The sequence below is a fragment of the Eptesicus fuscus genome, chromosome 20, assembly GCF_027574615.1.
Source record: "Eptesicus fuscus isolate TK198812 chromosome 20, DD_ASM_mEF_20220401, whole genome shotgun sequence".
Classification (NCBI taxonomy): domain Eukaryota; kingdom Metazoa; phylum Chordata; class Mammalia; order Chiroptera; family Vespertilionidae; genus Eptesicus; species Eptesicus fuscus.
The window spans coordinates 37,312,745-37,331,560 of NC_072492.1; the positions used below are offsets into that span (position 1 = coordinate 37,312,745).

General features: G+C 37.1%; 1 protein-coding gene across 1 annotated transcript; it reads left to right on the forward strand.

Moving 5' to 3' along the window:
- Positions 1-203: 203 nt before the first annotated feature.
- MEIOC (meiosis specific with coiled-coil domain) lies at positions 204-16,976 on the forward strand. The gene is made up of 7 exons (XM_028157090.2): positions 204-389; positions 2,821-2,981; positions 8,212-8,316; positions 9,338-11,207; positions 11,777-11,911; positions 15,172-15,352; positions 16,064-16,976. The coding sequence occupies exons 1-7, from the start codon at positions 204-206 to the stop codon at positions 16,291-16,293; spliced, it is 2,868 nt and encodes a 955-aa protein (XP_028012891.2). The 3' UTR covers positions 16,294-16,976.
- The last annotated feature ends 1,840 nt before the right edge of the window (positions 16,977-18,816 follow it).

Sequence of the window (18,816 nt, forward strand, 5' to 3'; positions counted from 1 at the left end):
TCGGGCGGCGGCGGCGCTGAGGCGATGGTTGGCGGTGCAGGCCAGTCAGGGCAGGCGACTGCCGCGCCACGGACGGCTAGAGGACTGGGAGGGAATCGGAGGGACGCGAGCCCGGGCCCCAAGTTAGTGTCCTCGTCGGGGATTCGGAATTAAGTTAGGCCGCTAGGGGAACGGCCGAGGGGAACAGAAATGCCCTTTCAGCCATGGCTTCGCACTGCGTGATGTCTCTCTCTGGTTTCCTATTCCTGCTCGTGCAGCCCAAGGTGGCGTTCCGCGGAGGTGCGAATCGCTGCTGGAACCTCAGCGCCGACACCAGCGGTAGACTAACGGATGTGTTCAGCGGCGTGATGTCCGGCTCCTCTTCCTTCTATGATTGCTACAAAGCGCAGGTGCATTCATCAGCTCTGCGCTGTGTTAGAGGATTTATTCTAATCAGATTCATTTACCTGAGCCGATTCTTATGGGTGTTTAAATTGAAAGCGCCATAACAACATTTCACAGACAAAGTTTGCAGAATACATACTTTGCTTTGAAAACAAGTTAAGGAATAAGATTTTTATTTATTTATTTTAAAATATATTTTTTATTGATTTTTTGCAGAGAGGAAGAGAGAGGGATAGAGAGCTAGAAACATCGATGAGAAACATCGTTCAGCTGCCTCCTACCTCAGTAGATAGAGCATCGGTCTGCGGACTGAAAGGTCCCAGGTTCGATTCCGGTCAAGGGCATGTGCCTTGGTTGCGGGCACATCCCCGGTGGGGGGTGTGCAGGAGGCAGCTGGTCGATGTTTCTAGCTCTTTATCCCTCTCCCTTCCTCTCTGTAAAAAATCAATAAAATATATTTTTAAAAAAAGAATATAAACGGTAAATTTTGCAGTTACCTGGATCTAATTAATATGCCGACCCCAAGTATTTGCATATTTAATTTCTGTAAATGTTTTAACTGAAAAGGATCCATATATTTAAAGTATAATTATGTTTGAATTCACCACATTACTTTAGTTGCTTGTTTTATCCTGTAATATAAAATTTAAATCAATCTTTACAAGATTTAACTTTTCTAATACTCAAAAGTTAAAAATTGTGAACCTATACTTTCAGACTTCTTTAAAGAAGCATTTTCTAGAATAAAATGCATCTAAGTGTTTAATCTTTGCCCTAGCCAGTTTGCTCAGTGGATAGAGCCTTGGCCTGTGGACCAAAGGGTCCCGGGTTTGATTCCGGTCAAGGGAACGTACCTCGGTTGCAGGCTCCTCTGGGCTCATGCAGGAGACAATCAATCAATGTGTTTCTCTCACATCATTATTTCTCTCTGTCTTTTCCTCTCTCTTCCACTCTCTCTAATCAATGGAAAAATATCCTCGGGTGAGGATTAATATATATATATGTATATATATACATATATATATACATATATATATAAATGTTTAATCTTTTATTATTATATTCATTCTATAATACTATTTCAAATATTTTAAATTATTTTTACTGCTCAATCGTTTTTGGAAGGAGACAGGATTTTAAATCATTAACATCTTAAAATTCAAACTTTCACCTTATATACTCAGAGTTCATTATAGAAATGTTCACACAAAAAAAGAAAAATTAACTGCCATTTTTCTCCTAATTGTAGTAATATCTTTAAATTTTCTGAAGAGATCATAATTTATATATCATCTCATTTTTATAATATCTCTTAGAAATAAAAATGAGACTGAAAATTAAAGATACTGTTTTAAAATGCCCTAGAGCCCTAGAGCCAGTTTTCTCAATGGGTAGAGCATCGGTCTATGGACTGAAGGGTCCTGGGTTCAATTCCATGTTCAGGAGGCAACAAATTGATGTGTGTCTCTCACATCAATGTTTCTCTGTCTCTTTCTCTACCCCTCCCTTCCACTCTCTAAAATCACTGGGAAAATATCCTTGGGTGAGATTAACTAGAAATAAAATAAAAAAGAAAATGCCCTAGGAGTAAGAAGGCCTTGAGTTTAGGTTTTAGTTTTGTCACCTTGGGCTCGGTAACTTGTAGCCACAGTTTTCTCATTTTTCTATTTTAATAGAATACCCATGTCTCTGGGTTGACTGAATACAAGAATGTATATGAAGTTTGTTTGAAATTCTCTATATCTAAATGTACATTAACTTTTTTAAAAAAGATTGGGAACATTAAGACTTTTATGATATGTGAAATATAACATTGCTAGTGTCCACATTATGTTTAACAAATTAAAACTACAATAATTATAGGTGTTTTAGACTAAGTATAAGCAACAAGTACCCCCAGGGGTCAGATTAGATCTGCCAAGTGCCTATTTTTTGTTTAAAAAACAACAACATTTATTGGAATACAGCTGTGTGCATTTGTTTTCATGTTTATCTATTGTTGTTTCCTTTGTTCTTTCCTTCTTCTTCTTCTTTTTTTTTTTTAACCCTCATCCACAGATATTGTTTTTCCCCATTGATTTTTAGAGAGATTGGGAGGGGGAAAGAGACAGACAGACAGCCCTGAGATCGAACCTGCAATCCATGTACCTGCCCTTGACCAGGAATTGAACCTGTGAACCAGCCAGGGCTATCTATGGTTGCTTAAGGAGACCTTAACAGTCAGCAAACCCTAGTATATATTATCTGGCTCTTTACAGAAAAAAATTTGCCAATCCCTAGTATAAAGTAAGCTTAAATGGCTAAGTCTAGATTTGATTTTGTCTCTCAACTCTTACGCATGTGTTATTTCCTCCTATTTCTTATTATACCACTAATATTCTGTAATAAATGTAGTTTAAAAATGGCTGATACATAAGCATTTCTTTAAAATTTCAGAGTGAAGACAATGTTGACCTAAGGCAGACCTATAATACTCCACTTTCTTCATCAACTGAATATGCAAGTTCTGTAGATTCTTCAATTTTCTATGCACCATGGTCTACTTATGGAGATGATATTAAGCAGCCTTCTAATTCTCAGATTAATGTAAAGAACAGGTAAATTAATTAATTGTATTTTTCAGGCTAAATAAAGTGTTTTTAAGTTTGATTACATGGGAACCCAATTGTATTAGCTCTTTGTTCCCTATATCAGCATTTTAATTTTATGTTATTAATTTTTGTTATGACATAATTTTGTGTTTATCAAACTTTTAGGAAACCCTAAACTGGGCAGTTATCTTATAATAGAGGCCCTGTGCATGAAATTCGTGCATGGGGCTGGGGGGGGGGGGTCCCTCAGCCCAGCCTGCACCCTCTCCAATCTGGGACCCTTTGAGCGATGTCCAACCGCCCATTTAGGCCCGATCCCGCCAGGATCAGGCCTAAACGGGCAGTTGGACCTCCCTCTCACAATCCAGGGCTGCTGGCTCCCAACCGCTTGCCTGCCTCTGCCTGATTGCCCCTAACCGCTTCTGCCTGCCAGCCTGATCACCCCCTAACCCAGGCATCCTCAAACTACAGCCCGCGGGCCACATGCGGGTGTTTTTGCCGTTTTGTTTTTTTTTACTTCAAAATAAGATATGTGCAGTGTGCATAGGAATTTGTTCATAGTTTTTTTTAAACTATAGTCCGGCCCTCCAACAGTCTGAGGGACAATGAACTGGCCCCCTGTTTAAAAAGTTTGAGGACCCCTGCCCTAACCACTCCACTGCCAGCCTGTTCGATGCCTAACTGCTCCCTGGCTGGCCCGATTGCCCCCAACTGCCCTCCCCTGCAGGCCTGCCCCCCCCCCGAACTGCCCTCCCCTGCAGGCCTGGTCCCCCCTGCAGGCCTGGTCTCCCCAACTGCCCTCCCCTGCAGGCCTGGGCCCCCCAACTGTCCTCCCCTGCAGGCCTGATCCCCCCCAACTGCCCTCCCTTGCAGGCCTGGGTCCCCTGCAGTTGTCCTCCCCTGCAGGCCTGGTCCCCCCAAACTGCTCTCTCCTGCAGGCCTGGTCCCCCCGAACTGCCCTCCCCTACAGGCCTAGTCTCCCCAACTGCCCTCCCCTGAAGGCCTGGGTCCCCCCCAATTGTCCTCCCCTGCAGGCCTGGTCCCCCCAAACTGCTCTCTCCTACAGGCCTGGGTCCCCCCAACTGTCCTCCCCTGCAGGCCTGATCCCCCCCAACTGCCCTTCCCTGCAGGCCTGGCTCCCCCCCAATTGTCTTCCCCTGCAGGCCTGGGTACCCCCCCCCAACTGCCCTTCCTTTCTGGCCTGGTCTCCCACAACTGCCCTCCCCTGCCTGCCATCTTGTGGCGGCCATCTTGTGTCCACATGGGGGCAGCCATCTTTGACCACATGGGGGTGGCCATCTTGTGTCTTGGAGTGACAGTCAATTTGCATATCACTCTTTTATTAATTAGGATACTAAAAGCCCAGCAACCATAACAGCAGAACGACCACTCAGCCAATCACTATGAGGTGCACTAACCACCTCTTGGTCCCTTTCCCCGGCTGGCCGGCAGGCTCCCATTGCCCGGTGGTGAATAGGGAACTAAAGTGGGTGGCAGGGTGGGGGTGGTGGTAGTGGGGGACTGGTGAGTGAATGGAACAGCCGACCTCTTGATCCCTCCCCCTGGCCAGCAGGCTCCAATCGCTCAATGGCGAATGGTGACTTCAGGGGTGGGTGGCGGGGTATGCGGGTAGCGCCAGGCCAAGGCCCCAGCCCCGCCAGTAGCCCAACACACAGAGGACGACCCACGGCAGGGGCAGGGCCACAATCAGGTGGGACTGACTGACCTCTCGGTGCCTCCCCCACTCCCCTTCCCCCCAGCCATCAGGCTCTGATCACCCGATGGCAAACTGGGAACCCGGGTGGCTGCTGACAGCTGGGGAGATGGCCCTGATCACAGGCTAGGCCTAGGGACGGTACCCGTGCACACATTTCGTGGGCTGGGCCTCTAGTGTTTATATAATTTTAGCTTATTACTGTTTTTTATTCATTAGAAGGCAATCTTAAGTGACTAGATCTTAAGTTCCTCTTTTGAAAGATATATAAATGAATTACAATTTTTAGATCTGTTTTTTTATCCATTCTAAATTTTCAGTAATTTCTTCCTTCACAAGTACTCAATAAACAAGATTTTTATCCAACATAAGAGACTTTTAAATTTTTTTTATCCTCACCCGAGGATATGTTTATTGATTTTAGAGAAAGAGGAAGGAAAACAGAGAGAGAAACATCCATGGGTTGCCTCCCAGTGCACCCTGACCCGGGGATCAAACCCGAAATCTAAGTATGTGCCTTACCCAGGAATAAAACCCTTAACCTTTGATTTATGAGATGATGCTCCAATCACTGAGCCACCTGGCCAGGGCTTAATTATTTTTCTATGCAATTCCACAAATAAGGGCCTACTCTGTGCCTGATTCTTTCCTAGTGGAGATATTAGCATTAACATGGCAAATATTTATCCCTGCCTTTATACATTTTACAATACTGATGATGATAACTTGCCAGGCATTACAAGTATAGTGAGGTTAAAAAGAGAAAGTATAGGATATTATAGGAGCCTAATGCAAAGAGAAGCCTCAGGGGAGTGACATCTACCTTTATTTTAATTACATATAGGGAGCAGTTGATAGAAAATGATGCATCTTTAAGCAGAAAATAATTATTTTTTCAATCATATTAGTTAAAAAATTATTAAAATTTTAAATTTGTGGTAAGTTCTCTATAAAATAGTGATTTTATTAGAAAGATTATGTAATGTATAATTCCATCAAAACAAATATTTTTAACTTGATATGTGTTCATTAAAAAAATTAAAACTTGCCCTAACCGGTTTGGCTCAGTGGATAGAGCGTTGGCCTGCGGACTCAAGGGTCCCAGGTTCGATTCCGGTCAAGGGCATGTACCTTGGTTGTAGGCACGTACCCAGTGCGGACGATGTTTCTCTCACATCGATGTTTCTAGCTCTCTGTCCCTCTCCCTTCCTCTCTGTGGAAGATCAATAAAATATATTTTTTTTAAAAAATTTAAAACAAAAATATATACAAAAATATATAAAGAAAATCAGAAATCCACCTTAACCCTGCCTTCACACCTCCCAATAACAACTATTAATAGTTTATTATATATTACATTGAATATTTTTAGGTATATACTAATACATTATTATATAACAAGCTTTATATTGAATATTTGTGAAACAACATGATATAGTGGAAAAAGACCATTTGTTTAGCAAGTAAAAGTTTGGCAAGTCATAAATCCTTGCAAAATAGGTTTCTTTTTTCATTTTTTCTTTTCTTCATATATGTTTATTGATTTCAGAGAGGAAGGGAGAGGGAGAGAGAGAAACATCAATGATGAGAGAGAATCATGGATCGGCTGCCTCCTGCACACCCCACACTGTGGATTGAGCCTGCAACCTGGGCATGTGCCCTTGACCGGAATTGAATCCAGGATCCTGATCAAATCCAGGATCTGGAATCTAACACAGTACAGTGCCAAGCATCATAAGTCGATCTGCAGGTCGATGCTCTATCCACTGAACCAAACTGGCTAGGGCTGTTTCTTTTTTTTTTTTTTTAAAATATATTTTATTGATTTTTTACAGAGAGGAAGAGAGAGGGATAGAGAGTTAGAAACATCGATGAGAGAGAAACATCGATCAGCTGCCTCCTGCACACCCCCTACTGGGGATGTGCCCGCAACCAAGGTACATGCCCTTGACCGGAATCGAACCTGGGACCCTTGAGTCTGCAGGCCGACGCTCTATCCACTGAGCCAAACCGGTTTCGGCTAGGGCTGTTTCTTTTTAAAAAAATGTTTTTATTGCTCTGGCCCGTTTGGCTCAGTGGATGGAGCATCGTCGGCCTGCAGTCTGAGGGGTCCCAGGTTCGATTCTGATCAAGGGCATATGCCCAGGTTTCAGGCTTGATCCCCAGTGCGGGGCATGCAGGGGGCAGCTGATCAATGATTCTCGTCATTGACGTTTCTGTCTCTCTTCCTCTCCCTTCCTCTCTGAAATCAATAAAAATATCTTTTTTAAAAAAATATGTTTTTATTGATTTGAGACGGAGAGGAAGGGAGAAGGATAGATAGAAACATCAATGAGAGAGAAATATAATCCATCTGCTGCCTCCTGCACTCCCCCTACTGGGGATTAAGCCCTGACTGGGAATCAAACCAGTGACCTCTAATACACTTTTCTTTTAATATATTTTTATTTCAGAGAGGAAGGGAGAGGGAGAGAGAGAGAGAAACATCAATGATGAGAGAGAATTATTGATTGGCCGCCTCCTGCACGCCCCCTACTGGGGATCAAGCCCGAAACCTGGGCATGTGTCCTGATCAGAATCGAACCAGGGGACCCCTCTATCCACTGAGCCAAACCGGCTAGGGCTAATACAAGTTTCTTAATATCTCAAATGATCATTCATTCAACAGCTGAATGATTACTAGTACTTGCCCATCTTATGTTATGAAGATCAATGAAATGTTTTGAGTGTTATGCAAATATAAGGTATTTTTATTTTTAAAATGCCCTAACACTATTAAATGTTAAAAACAAAATATGAGAAAACAAGAAGTTACAATTTTTTAAAAAAGTATTACTTCGAGGAACAAATTACCCAAAATCCATAGAGGGTAAAAAGGCACCAATTTTTCATCTACTTATGGTTTTTACATTTTGTATTATTTAAACAGTGTTAGTCACCAGGTAGCATTTCAGGTACATGGAACTCTAGTCACCTCTTTGGCAAGGATTTAGAGATAGCCCCCAAGTCTGTTACATTTAAGGGACAACTGCAATAGTGCTGTGTTATCTAGGATGACCATATCACATTTTACTTTATATTCCAATATAAAGAGACACAAAAATCAAGCAACAGGTTCACATGGTTTTCAAATTACAAATGAAAAGTCTGAGTAAGTGTTGATGGGAGGATGTATAATAGGATCGAATATGCTTTCAGGAGCAGCCACAGGATAGTACCAAGCATCATAAGTCAGAGATTTGTATTTTGGTCACCTAAAATGATTGTGTTTTGGAGAAATAAGAGGTAAGCATACATTGTGAACTAGATATAGAATTTGAAATGAAGGAGAAGTATTTATGTAACATAGTAAGCTAAAGTGGAAATTATTCTTGAGTTCTTGTTCCTTCTTTATTTGAAATTATGGTATAGATTCAATCCAAATATTTTATAGAAAATAATGGTAGGATAAATCTAGAAATAGAAATCAATATATTATATTTCAGTGTGAGTAAAATTTGTCATGTAATATTTATTTTTTAGGATTCAAACAGAAAGAAATGACTATGGCAGTGAAACAGACTTATATGGACTTGTATCTAACATTTTGGAAGAACAAGATAAGTCACAGCCATATTTTGCTGACGGGTTAGTATATCATATAAACTATACATTGCTTTTAAATTCACATACAGGATGGAGCAAAAGTAGATTTACAGTTGCGAGTACACAAAACATGGCTTATTCTTGCTATTATTAATTATTGTATTATTTTCCATGCAAACAACTGTAAACCTGTACACTAGATTATCCTATTAACTATTATTTTTAGTTAATAGAGGATCATCTTAGAGTAGACATCTTAATTCAAATACTTGTTTTTAGGAGTCGATTTTGCTGAGATCGTTGCATACAATTAAAAGTTTCAATCTAAGGTTTAATTTGCTATTAAGAACTTTCATTTGGAAAATTATTCTTGCATAATTCAAAGCTATTTCCCTTGAGTTCATGAGCTAAAGTGTAGCTTAAAGAGTATAAATTCCAAAGGAGATATATATATATATATATATATATATATATATATATATCCCAAAGAATAAAACTAGCATTTCTCCTGTGCAGAAATGCATATGGATTTTATTCATTTGGTAAAATTTTTTTAAATATACATTGTTTTATTTGGGTATGGAAGCCATATTACCCAAATGCTTTATTTCATAAATAGGGAAATATGCAGCACATATGTAAACAAATAAAATATTTTAATTTCAATAATAGTTTCAACAAAACACATCCTTTTTCATTGAAAAAATTGTGGTCAACACTTTTTGTATTATGTAATAACCTAATTAAAGGAAAAAAATTAACTTTGTTTTCTGTTTACTATAGATAAAATATTATGTAAGACTATGCAGTCATCAGCCTCAGGCCTTAGTTAATGCTTCTTGGAAAAGACATATTAAGATTAAAATACATATTTATATAGCACATTTCAAGCAATAGAAAATTATTTGAATGTAATGGTAGCATACAAGACAAAGTTGAAAATGATTAGAGAATGGGGAGGTGGTCGAGATAAATGTTTTTGAAAACCTTTCCTACCTTTTCCACTAAGGACAAAAAATCTTTTAAAGTCTAAATTGTAATTAAATATATTTACTTGTTCTAGGACCTGCTCCTCCAATTTAAAGTCAGTTTGGCCAGTGAACACAAGCAGATTTGCAGATCACCATGACCTGTTAACAGAAACCAAAAGGCCAATAGATCCAGCCATCTCTCAGCAAGCTTTTTATACTGGTGAATCTGTGTCAGCAGTGGAAAAGCAATACCTGCATAATAGTAATCTCACACCACAACAAAAAATAGATGAACTTTATCATGGATTTACTGGTTTAGACCTTGAAGAACAATGGATGTACCCCTCACGAAGTGATCATTCTAATTGTTACAATATTCAGACAAATGATACAGCTAAGACAACATTCCAAGAATATCCATTTGTCAAAAACTGTTTTACACCACAAGCTGGCCTCTCTGAGGTCATGAAAGAATCAGGAGCTGATACTTACCCTTATGGAAGAGAGAAAATGTGTGTTAAAAGTCTTGAAGCACCATTACAGCAAAAAAGGGCAGAGATATTTCTTTCCCAGTTTAATAGATACAATGAGAGTGCAGATTATTGTAGGTACCCAGAATATGCTCATCCTAATAAGGCTAAACTTACTAAGTGTTCGAATTTTAGTGTCCAAGATAGTAAAAAATTAGCCAATGGCACACCTGAAACACCAACTGTAGAAGCAGACAGCTACACAAAGTTATTTCAGGTTAAACCAGCAAATCAGAAAAAAATGGAAGAGACAATACCTGACCAGCAGAATTTCACATTTCCAAAAACTACACCACACCTGACAGAAAAACAGTTTGCAAAGGAAGCAGCATTCACTGCTGATTTTGGCTTAAAATCAGAATATGGACTAAAACCTCATACAGTTTGTCCAGCTAATAATGATTTTGCTAATGTCACAGAAAAGCAACAGTTTGCTAAAGCTGAGCCCCCAAATTCTGAGTATTTTAAATCAGTTACTTTATTGTCAAACTCAGCAACATCTTCAGGAGGTATCAACTTAAATAGGCCAACTTGGATGAATGTCCACACAAAAAGTAACACTCCTATTCCTTATCGAAATCAAGGTAACTTGATGAAATTAAATAGTCATTTAAATGCAGCTTCAAAAGGTTCTAACCATTCTTCAGATTTCCCCCAACTATCATCCACAAATTTAACTCCAAATAGTAATTTGTTTCAGAAGTATTGCCAAGAAAACCCTTCAGCATTTTCTAGTTTTGATTTCAATTATAATGGTGCAGAAAGAATTCAATCTGTCAATCACATGGAAGGAATGACAAAGACTGCAGAAGAAAATCTCTTTGAATTGGTTACAGATAAAAAAATAAAGCAGCCAAATGGATTTTGTGATAATTACTCAGTTCAGCAGTTTGGGATCATTGAAAATGTAAACAAACATAATTTTCAAACTAAGCCTCAGAGTGGACATTATGATCCTGAGGAAGGTGCAAAGCATTTAGATGGATTATCTCAAAACACATATCAAGATCTCTTGGAGGCACAGAGTCATTTTAATAGCCACAGACAGGGAAGTGGAGATAACAATATTAATAGCCGTGTAAATCGCACGCAGGCGTCATGCTTTTCTAATTATATGATGGGAGATTTAAGACATAATCAGAGTTTTCAACAACTTGGTTCAAATGGGTTTCCCCTAAGGTCCACCCACCCATTTGGCCATTCAGTTGTTCCACTCTTGGATTCCTATGATTTGTTTTCTTATGATGAGTTAAGCCATTTATACCCTTATTTTAATGATATGATGTATGGTGATAATTCCTTTTCTGGTTTTGTGCCAACTTTTGGATTTCAAAGACCAATTAAAACCCGTAGTGGACCAGCCAGTGAACTTCATATTCGTCTGGAAGAATGCTATGAACAATGGAGAGCATTAGAAAAGGAGAGAAAAAAGGTAACACAAAGCTATCCAGTTAGGAGTAACTTGGTATGGCCCCTACATCTTTTGTTTATCTTAGTGTGCTTTATTTATCTACTTGCTTTATTTCTAAGCTGAATTCTTCTCTAATGGCAGTATTTGTTAAATCCATGACTATAAGGAATTAAGTGACTTAAAGAGAAAAAGCTGGGAGTGGGAGGAATGGAGACATCTGTAATAGTGACACCAATAAAAATAAAGCTTAAAATAAATAAGTAAAGAATAAAAAACTAAAAAAGTTTGGGGTTAAAAAGAATTGTTACTTATGTAAAGTTTATTTTGTCAATGAAGTAGACTTTTTCCTTAATGGGTTTAAAGTTAATTTCTTTTAATTTTGAAAGTATTAAACTGTTGGAGTGTCCAGGTATTTTATTTGTATTAAGTATGACAGAAAAATACTGTGGTTTGTATTTTTTGCCTTTTGATACCAAAACAGAATTATTTGAAGGAGTAATTTTCAATTTATTGCTTAGGCCTAAGAAAAATATTACCATTGAATCATATTTGGAAAATTCATCATCTAAAAATTACATAATTTTTTACAGACTGAATTGGCCCTTGCCAAGAATTACCCAGGAAAAAAAGTATCCAGTACTAACAATACTCCAATTCCAAGGCTGACTTCCAACCCATCTAGAGTTGATCGCTTAATTGTGGATGAACTTCGAGAACAAGCCAGGGTAAGTTATAAAAACTTCCAATAGTAGACTTTTAAATTGCTTGACAAATTCTTATAACATTTCAGTAAGTAAGAATTCTAAAGGATTTTTAAATCACACTTATGTGTAACTCTCTGAAGTATATTCTTTTCCATGTTTGGTCCTAGAACTGATTAATATTTAGGAAAGGGAAAATAGCCCCACTCAATTATTTAAAGCTAGGTTTAATAACTTAAATGGTTCCTCTTCAAACTGAAATTGGCAGTGGAGCTAATCAACAGAATTTTTTTAAAGCAAAACCATTTTGAATATTATTTACAGGGAAAGTCCCATTTCTTAGTCACAAACATTTGTTTTCTAGCTTGATGAGCAAGCTGTGCTTGCATTATACAGGATGATAAATTAATAGGGAATTACCATATTTCATTTCTTAACCCTGTATTAAGTTATTCAACAAATAAGTACACACAGCAGTGTATTAAATACTGATAAACTGATGTATGTAGGTATGCATAGTTTTACACATTAGCCTTGTTTGGGGAAAGTAGTATGTCACTTCAAATAAAATGTATAAAATACTGATATTAAGTCCTTTTGTAATTTAAGAAATGATTGTTCCTATTATCTCTTGTAATTTCAGGATTTTCTAATCAACTTTAATAGAGTAAGATAATTTTTTTTTTCTTTTTTGATATTCCTCTCTTAAAAAGTCACAGCTTTCTAAGTAAAATCTGATGAAGATTCCTGAGAAAAAGCATGCAAGGAAATAGGTTGCTTCTATGATTGAGTGAAAGCCACTTTAGGAATTAGAAAAATCAATATAAGCCTGTTTTATTGAATGTCAGCTTCTTACTTTGTACCATGCTGTCTTTAAAATATAGATATGAACTATTTCAGTGGAAAATATTGATTTTACCTAGCTTTCAGCCTAGGTCAGTTGAGATTCTTTTATCAAATTTGTAAATTTGGCCCCAGCCGGTTTGGCTCAGTGGATAGAGCACCGGCCTTCGGACTGAAGGGTCCCAGGTTCAATTCTGGTCAAGGGCACATGCCCAGGTTGTGGGCTCGATCCCCAGTGGGGGGCATGCAGGAGGCAGCCAATCAATGATTCTCTCTCATCACTGATGTTTCTATCTCCCTCTTCCTTCCTCCCTGAAATCAATAAAAAAATATATTTTTAAAAATTCGTACAATGGAATTTATCAATGTTTATACTGATATGGATTACAGCCAGATGTTATGTTAATAAAAACTTCAGTCTTTTATTATATTTTCTTAATACCATTCCAAGTTAAAACTCCTTTTTCTCAGTAATACATTTCTCAGCAATAAATCAAAGGATTACAAACTGTGATTGTTAAGAAATATACTTTTACCAGCTTTTTAAAAATATATTTTTTAATTGATTTCAGAGAGGAAGGGAGAGAGAGAGATAGAAACATCAATAATGAAAGTCCCCCACTGGGGACTGAGCCCGCAATCCAGGCATGTGCCATAGACCAGAATCGAACCCAGGACCCTTCAGTCCACAGGCCGACGCTCCATCCACTAAGCCAAACCAGCTAGGGCTTACCAGCTTTGATAATGTGTCACATTAAGTTAGAAGGTTATGTTTATAGCTGCCATAATTTTTTATCTATATTTAGCAACATTAGATCAATAATATACAAAGGGAAAAAATATTTTCACATGTACTATTTTCTAGTATGCTAGTTTTATAGAATTCTGAAAAGAAATCTTTTTAAAGTTTATTAAAAATCACCGGTGCAAATTTCTTTTTTACATTTATCACTTATTCAAAATGAGTGTCTTACTTTAAAAATATGTAATTGCCCTAGCTGGTTTGGCTCAGTGGATAGAGCGTCAGCCTGCGGACTGAAGAGTCCCAGGTTTGATTCCAGTCAAGGGCATGTACCTTGGTTGCACGCACATCCCCAGTAGGAGGTGTGCAAGAGGCAGCTTATTGATGTTTCTCTCTCATTGATGTTTCTAGCTCTCTATCCCTCTCCCTTCCTCTCTGTAAAAAAATTAATAAAATATATTTTTAAAAATAAATAAAATAAAAAATATGTAATTGAAAGTTCATTCAAATATTTTATATTGGGTTTTTTGTTGTTGTTGTTATCCCTTCAAGGATCTAGCTGGTTGTACAATTGGGAGGAAAATATTTAGTACCTGTACACTTTTGTTTTCTCTATGTTTTCCTAAACTGGCATAAACCTATTTCAAAGAAACTTGATATGAATGTGAGGGTAGAGGCATTGATTTAGGTGCCTTCAGCTTCTTGAGAGGTATTTTACTACTCTTTCCAATCACTGAACACCAAGTGCTTGTGTGAATTTTAAAGATTTTTTAAATTCATTTTTGGAAAGAGGAAGGGAGAGGGAGAGAAACATCGACTGGCTGCCTCCTGCATGCCCCTCACCGGGATCAAACCTGCAACCCTGGGCTTGTGCCCTGACTGGAAAACGAACCTGTAATCTTTCGGTGTACAGAACAACACCCAACCAACTGAGCCACACTGGCCAGGGCAGTTTTAAATCATTTAGTTAACAAGGGCAGTTATTCAAAAAATTCTCTTTCCTCACACCTTCCAAGGTTAGAATTTGGGAAACAAGTTAGGAATATGAAACATACTCCCCTTACTGATCTAATATACCAGTGCCCTTTTAAAAGGGTAATTAACCAGAAGATTGAGAAATTTCCTAATTCTTAGCAGTTCTGATAATTATAAGATTTTTATTATTTCAATATAATTTAAGTCAACATTTTCTGGATTATGAATTCTTTTAAAACTGCTACTAGCTCAGTACCATTATCTGAATGTTTCTGATTTCCAAAAGAACACTGGAGGCCCATAAAGGACTTGTTGAAGTGAGGATTGATCAGTCTAGGGTTTCTCCCTTTTAGCTTATTTTTCCCCCCTTTAGATTACAGTACCTCCTAATAACACTATTTGCCAAGAACAGTGTTGGATCTTGTATTTGCACTTCCTGTTAATGACATGGGAATGTTAGAAGGTTTGAATTTTCCATTGTTGTTTATTCCCATTAACTGATTACCTAAGAAGCTTTTAGAATTAACAAATACAAGAAGGCACAAAAGACAAGACTTTCCGTCTTTGTTACCCCCAATATGGTGTCAGGACAGAATAAGCATTCAATTATTTATTGAATGAATATTATTACTCTCATGTCTATTCTGTTTTTTTGAAGATTTGTAAGTTAATGACAGGGCAATGTGGTTACATGCCTTATCAAAATGTAAAATCTTTCCCTCAGGTTGTAACTTTACTAGGCAAGATGGAACGTCTTCGAAGCTCTCCCCTTCACGCCAATATCTCTACTGCTCTTGATAGACACTTGGAGTCCATTCACATTGTACAGTCACGTAGAAAGGATGAAATTGTTAATGCTTCAAATCGTCAAAAGCAAGGAGTTCCTAGATGCCAAGATGACAGAGGTACAAATATTAATGCATATTACTTTGATAAGGCAATGAGATCGTTTGAATGTTAATAAAATCAGATTCTAAGGTTAAAGATCAGAATTCTAAGATTTCACTTATCTAAAGAATAAATTGGTAAAGATGCCCATATAATCTCCAAAAGTACCTTGATCTGTTTTGTTAACTTGATCCACTTAATTATAATTCCATCAAAGTCTGTGTTCTACAAAAAGCATAGTCATCATACAAGTCAGAATAAAGTATCAACACTTTCAAGTACGTATTAAGTCAAGAACTTTGGTTAACTAAGTCAATACCTACCCTTCTTTTATAAAAATTACTAGAGGCCTGGTGCATGAAATCTGTGCACAGCTGGGGTCCCTAAGCCTGGCCAGTGATCAGGGCCGATCAGGGCCTTCCTTTGTTCCACTCCGCACCCTGGTGGTCAGCACACATCGTAGCAAGCGATCAAACTCCTGGTCTCCTGGTCAAACTCCCAAGGGGACACTTTACATATTAGCCTTTTATATATATAGATGATGTTTGATCATGTAGTAGCTCAGCACTGGGCTTTAAGAGGTAAAGGAAACTTAACCTTTTGCACTCGGATGTCGAGTGTGACTCGACACGGTTAGCATTAGAATAAAGGAATCGAGAAAAAAGCAAGCGAGTGCAAAGGGTTAAATGGTATCTAATGTGAACTGACTGTAAATGTTTCTTTTACAGATGTTTTTGCCCTTGCTGCAGCAATTAAAGAGATGTGTGTGGCTACTCGGAAGGCACGCACTACTCTGTGGTGTGCACTGCAGATGACCTTGCCTAAAACAGCCAATACAACTGGCCAAACAGATGTGGAAAAGGCTTTACAAGATATAGTAAACTGTGAAGATAAAGTCCATGAAAGCATAAATAGTAGCAATCCATTGAATCAGAGAGGTGACACAAACAAACATTAAGGAAATCCCAGCAGAAATAAAAAGCTGATAAGTAAATGTATCAAGACATGCTCAACAATTGTAATGAACTTGTCAAACTTGAAAATTTCAATGCATTTTTTCAGACTTAAGAGTTTAATACCTTAATGAAGTCTAACTTCAATTTAAAAATCTATTTGGAATGAATCAAATATAGTTTAAAGTGAACTCAAAGGGAAAGTTGACTACTCAGAATTCTGAGTTGTCGAAGATAAGTTTAAGTAAATTAAATATTTCCTAACAGCTAAAATATTGCTTAAACCTATTCTGCAGTGCAGGTAAATGCAAATGTGAAATTCTTCTAGAAGATAAGTTTCATTTAGGTCTGCCTTAGTAAGTATAATTCCAAATAATGAATCTAAATGACTGTAACCCAATTATGGCTACAGTCTAGTAACCAAGACAAGTTTTGATTGTGATTTAAAAGTGTTTTCCTTACAAAACTGGATAATACCTAGGAAACAGAGGAAAACAAGAATGAACCCAATATTCATGTAAAATTTTAATATTTAAACTACTACCATATTTATAATTTGAAATCTTAGTACCTAAGTATATGGAGGGAAATGCATCTGATTCTCCTAAATTAGTGATAAAAGTGCCAGTGTAAAAACCATGCAAGTTACTGAATATAAAATCTGTTCAAATCATTTGTGTATATTAAAATTTAATTATACTATCAATTATTAAATATTTCCAATTTTAAAGTACATTGAATTGAAACAAAACATTTCCTTTATCTGGATCTTTTAGATTTGATGCACAGTAACTAAAATAATGACTATTGTTTTAATACCCTTAGTTGCTGCCTTTTATGAGGGTATCACGAAGTTTTAAAAAATGTATTTTTTTAAGGTTAGCCTTTAACTAGTTTAGTTTGCAATTGGTTAGTGTATATTTTGTGTAGTTGTGTTCATTAGTTTGCTTCTGTATTTTTTAAGAGCTCTTGAAAGCTTGGCTTTTGCTGTTTCTCATCACTTAATATCTTTGTATGGAACCCAAGTAATTTATTCATTAATATGAAATGTTGATATTATGTGACTCAGATCTTGGGTTTTAACATTTCTAGCATGAGTTAAACTATGATATAATGTACTGATGAAATTTAATTGAACTATCCTTGACTAGAAACACTGATGTTTTAAATGTTGGTGTTTTTCCTAGTTTTAGAAATCCTGGTATAAAAAGAGTGTAATCACACCACATAAATTTTCTTTAGATGATGTGCGGAAGAAACTGATTGAGAGAATTCAGGAGTAACTGTGGGGAGAAACATTTTGATCACTGATATGCCTTAGAACTACCAAATTAATTACATTGAAGGTAGTCAAATAAAATAGATCACCCACCACAGTCACTGCATAGAAAGTGGTTAAGTTTGACATAAGACATGTTGGATGTTATAATAACAAATATTGTACTAATTTAGTCTCTCAGGAAAATAAATTATTTTGTTGAAAATATTTGGTTTTATTTTTTACATTTGTATTAGTTTCTAATTTGAAAAGTCACTCATGTCAGAAAACCAAATTTCATTTAACTGATAAAAACTGGTGTTAAATTTTCAATTTCATTACAATTAACGTAAGTAAAAATGTTGGTAGATAAATCAATACCATTCAGATACCTTTGCATCTAACCTTACCTCCTTCAGGATGAAACTTCTGCTCCCACTTTATGCTGATCCAGGCAAACTAGGGTAAAAATTCTGGGGAAGCTTTGACATGACAGTGGTCAAAATGAAACATTAGTCCATTAACAAAAACCAAACATAAAAATTCTTTGAAATTTCGTTTATCATGTCAACCTGTAGATAATTCTCAAATTAGTTTGTTGTCCCTTTCTAATGGATGGCTCTTATGTATTGTACTTCTGAATTAACAACCTATGAAAACCTTATAAACTTAATATCACACAAGACTTGTAGTGAAACTGATAAAACTGATGCTCCCATCATTTCTAACCCAAAAGAATTTGGCATATACTCAATTTTTTAAAAAAATAGAAAAAGCGACATAGAAGCATGGAACAGACTGTCGAACCTCAGAGGGAAGGTGGGGAAGGGTAGGTGAGTGGGAAGAGATCAACCAAAGAACTTGTATGCATATATGCATAACCCATGGACACAGACAATAGGGTGGTGAAGGCCTGGGGTAGGGGGTAGGGACAGGCTAGAAGAGGTCAATGAGGGAAAAGGGGGGACATGAATATTTTCAACAATAAAGATTTTTAAAAAATAGAAAACGCACTTTTTATAAAGGTGGTTGAAAACTACCTTGAATTATATCAGTGTTCTTCCCATTTGAATGGGAATTAATATTATGATTGAAATCCCAAATGTGGCTTTAAAGTATCAATCATACCATGTGATATTGTTTAAAAGTTGTCCTTTGCAATAATGAACATTTTAGACATAAAGATTTATTAGCTCTTGAGTTAAATGAATAAACTTAAAGCCTAATGAACTAAAAAAAAAAAAAAAAAAAAGTTTAATGAGCTGACCTT

Coding starts and splice junctions, on each gene's coding strand:
- MEIOC (XM_028157090.2), top strand. CDS start 204: ATGGCTTCGCACTGCGTGATGTCTCTCTCTGGTTTCCTATTCCTGCTC. Junction 390..2,820: donor ATGATTGCTACAAAGCGCAG/GTGCATTCATCA, acceptor TTAAAATTTCAG/AGTGAAGACAATGTTGACCT. Junction 8,317..9,337: donor CAGCCATATTTTGCTGACGG/GTTAGTATATCA, acceptor TACTTGTTCTAG/GACCTGCTCCTCCAATTTAA.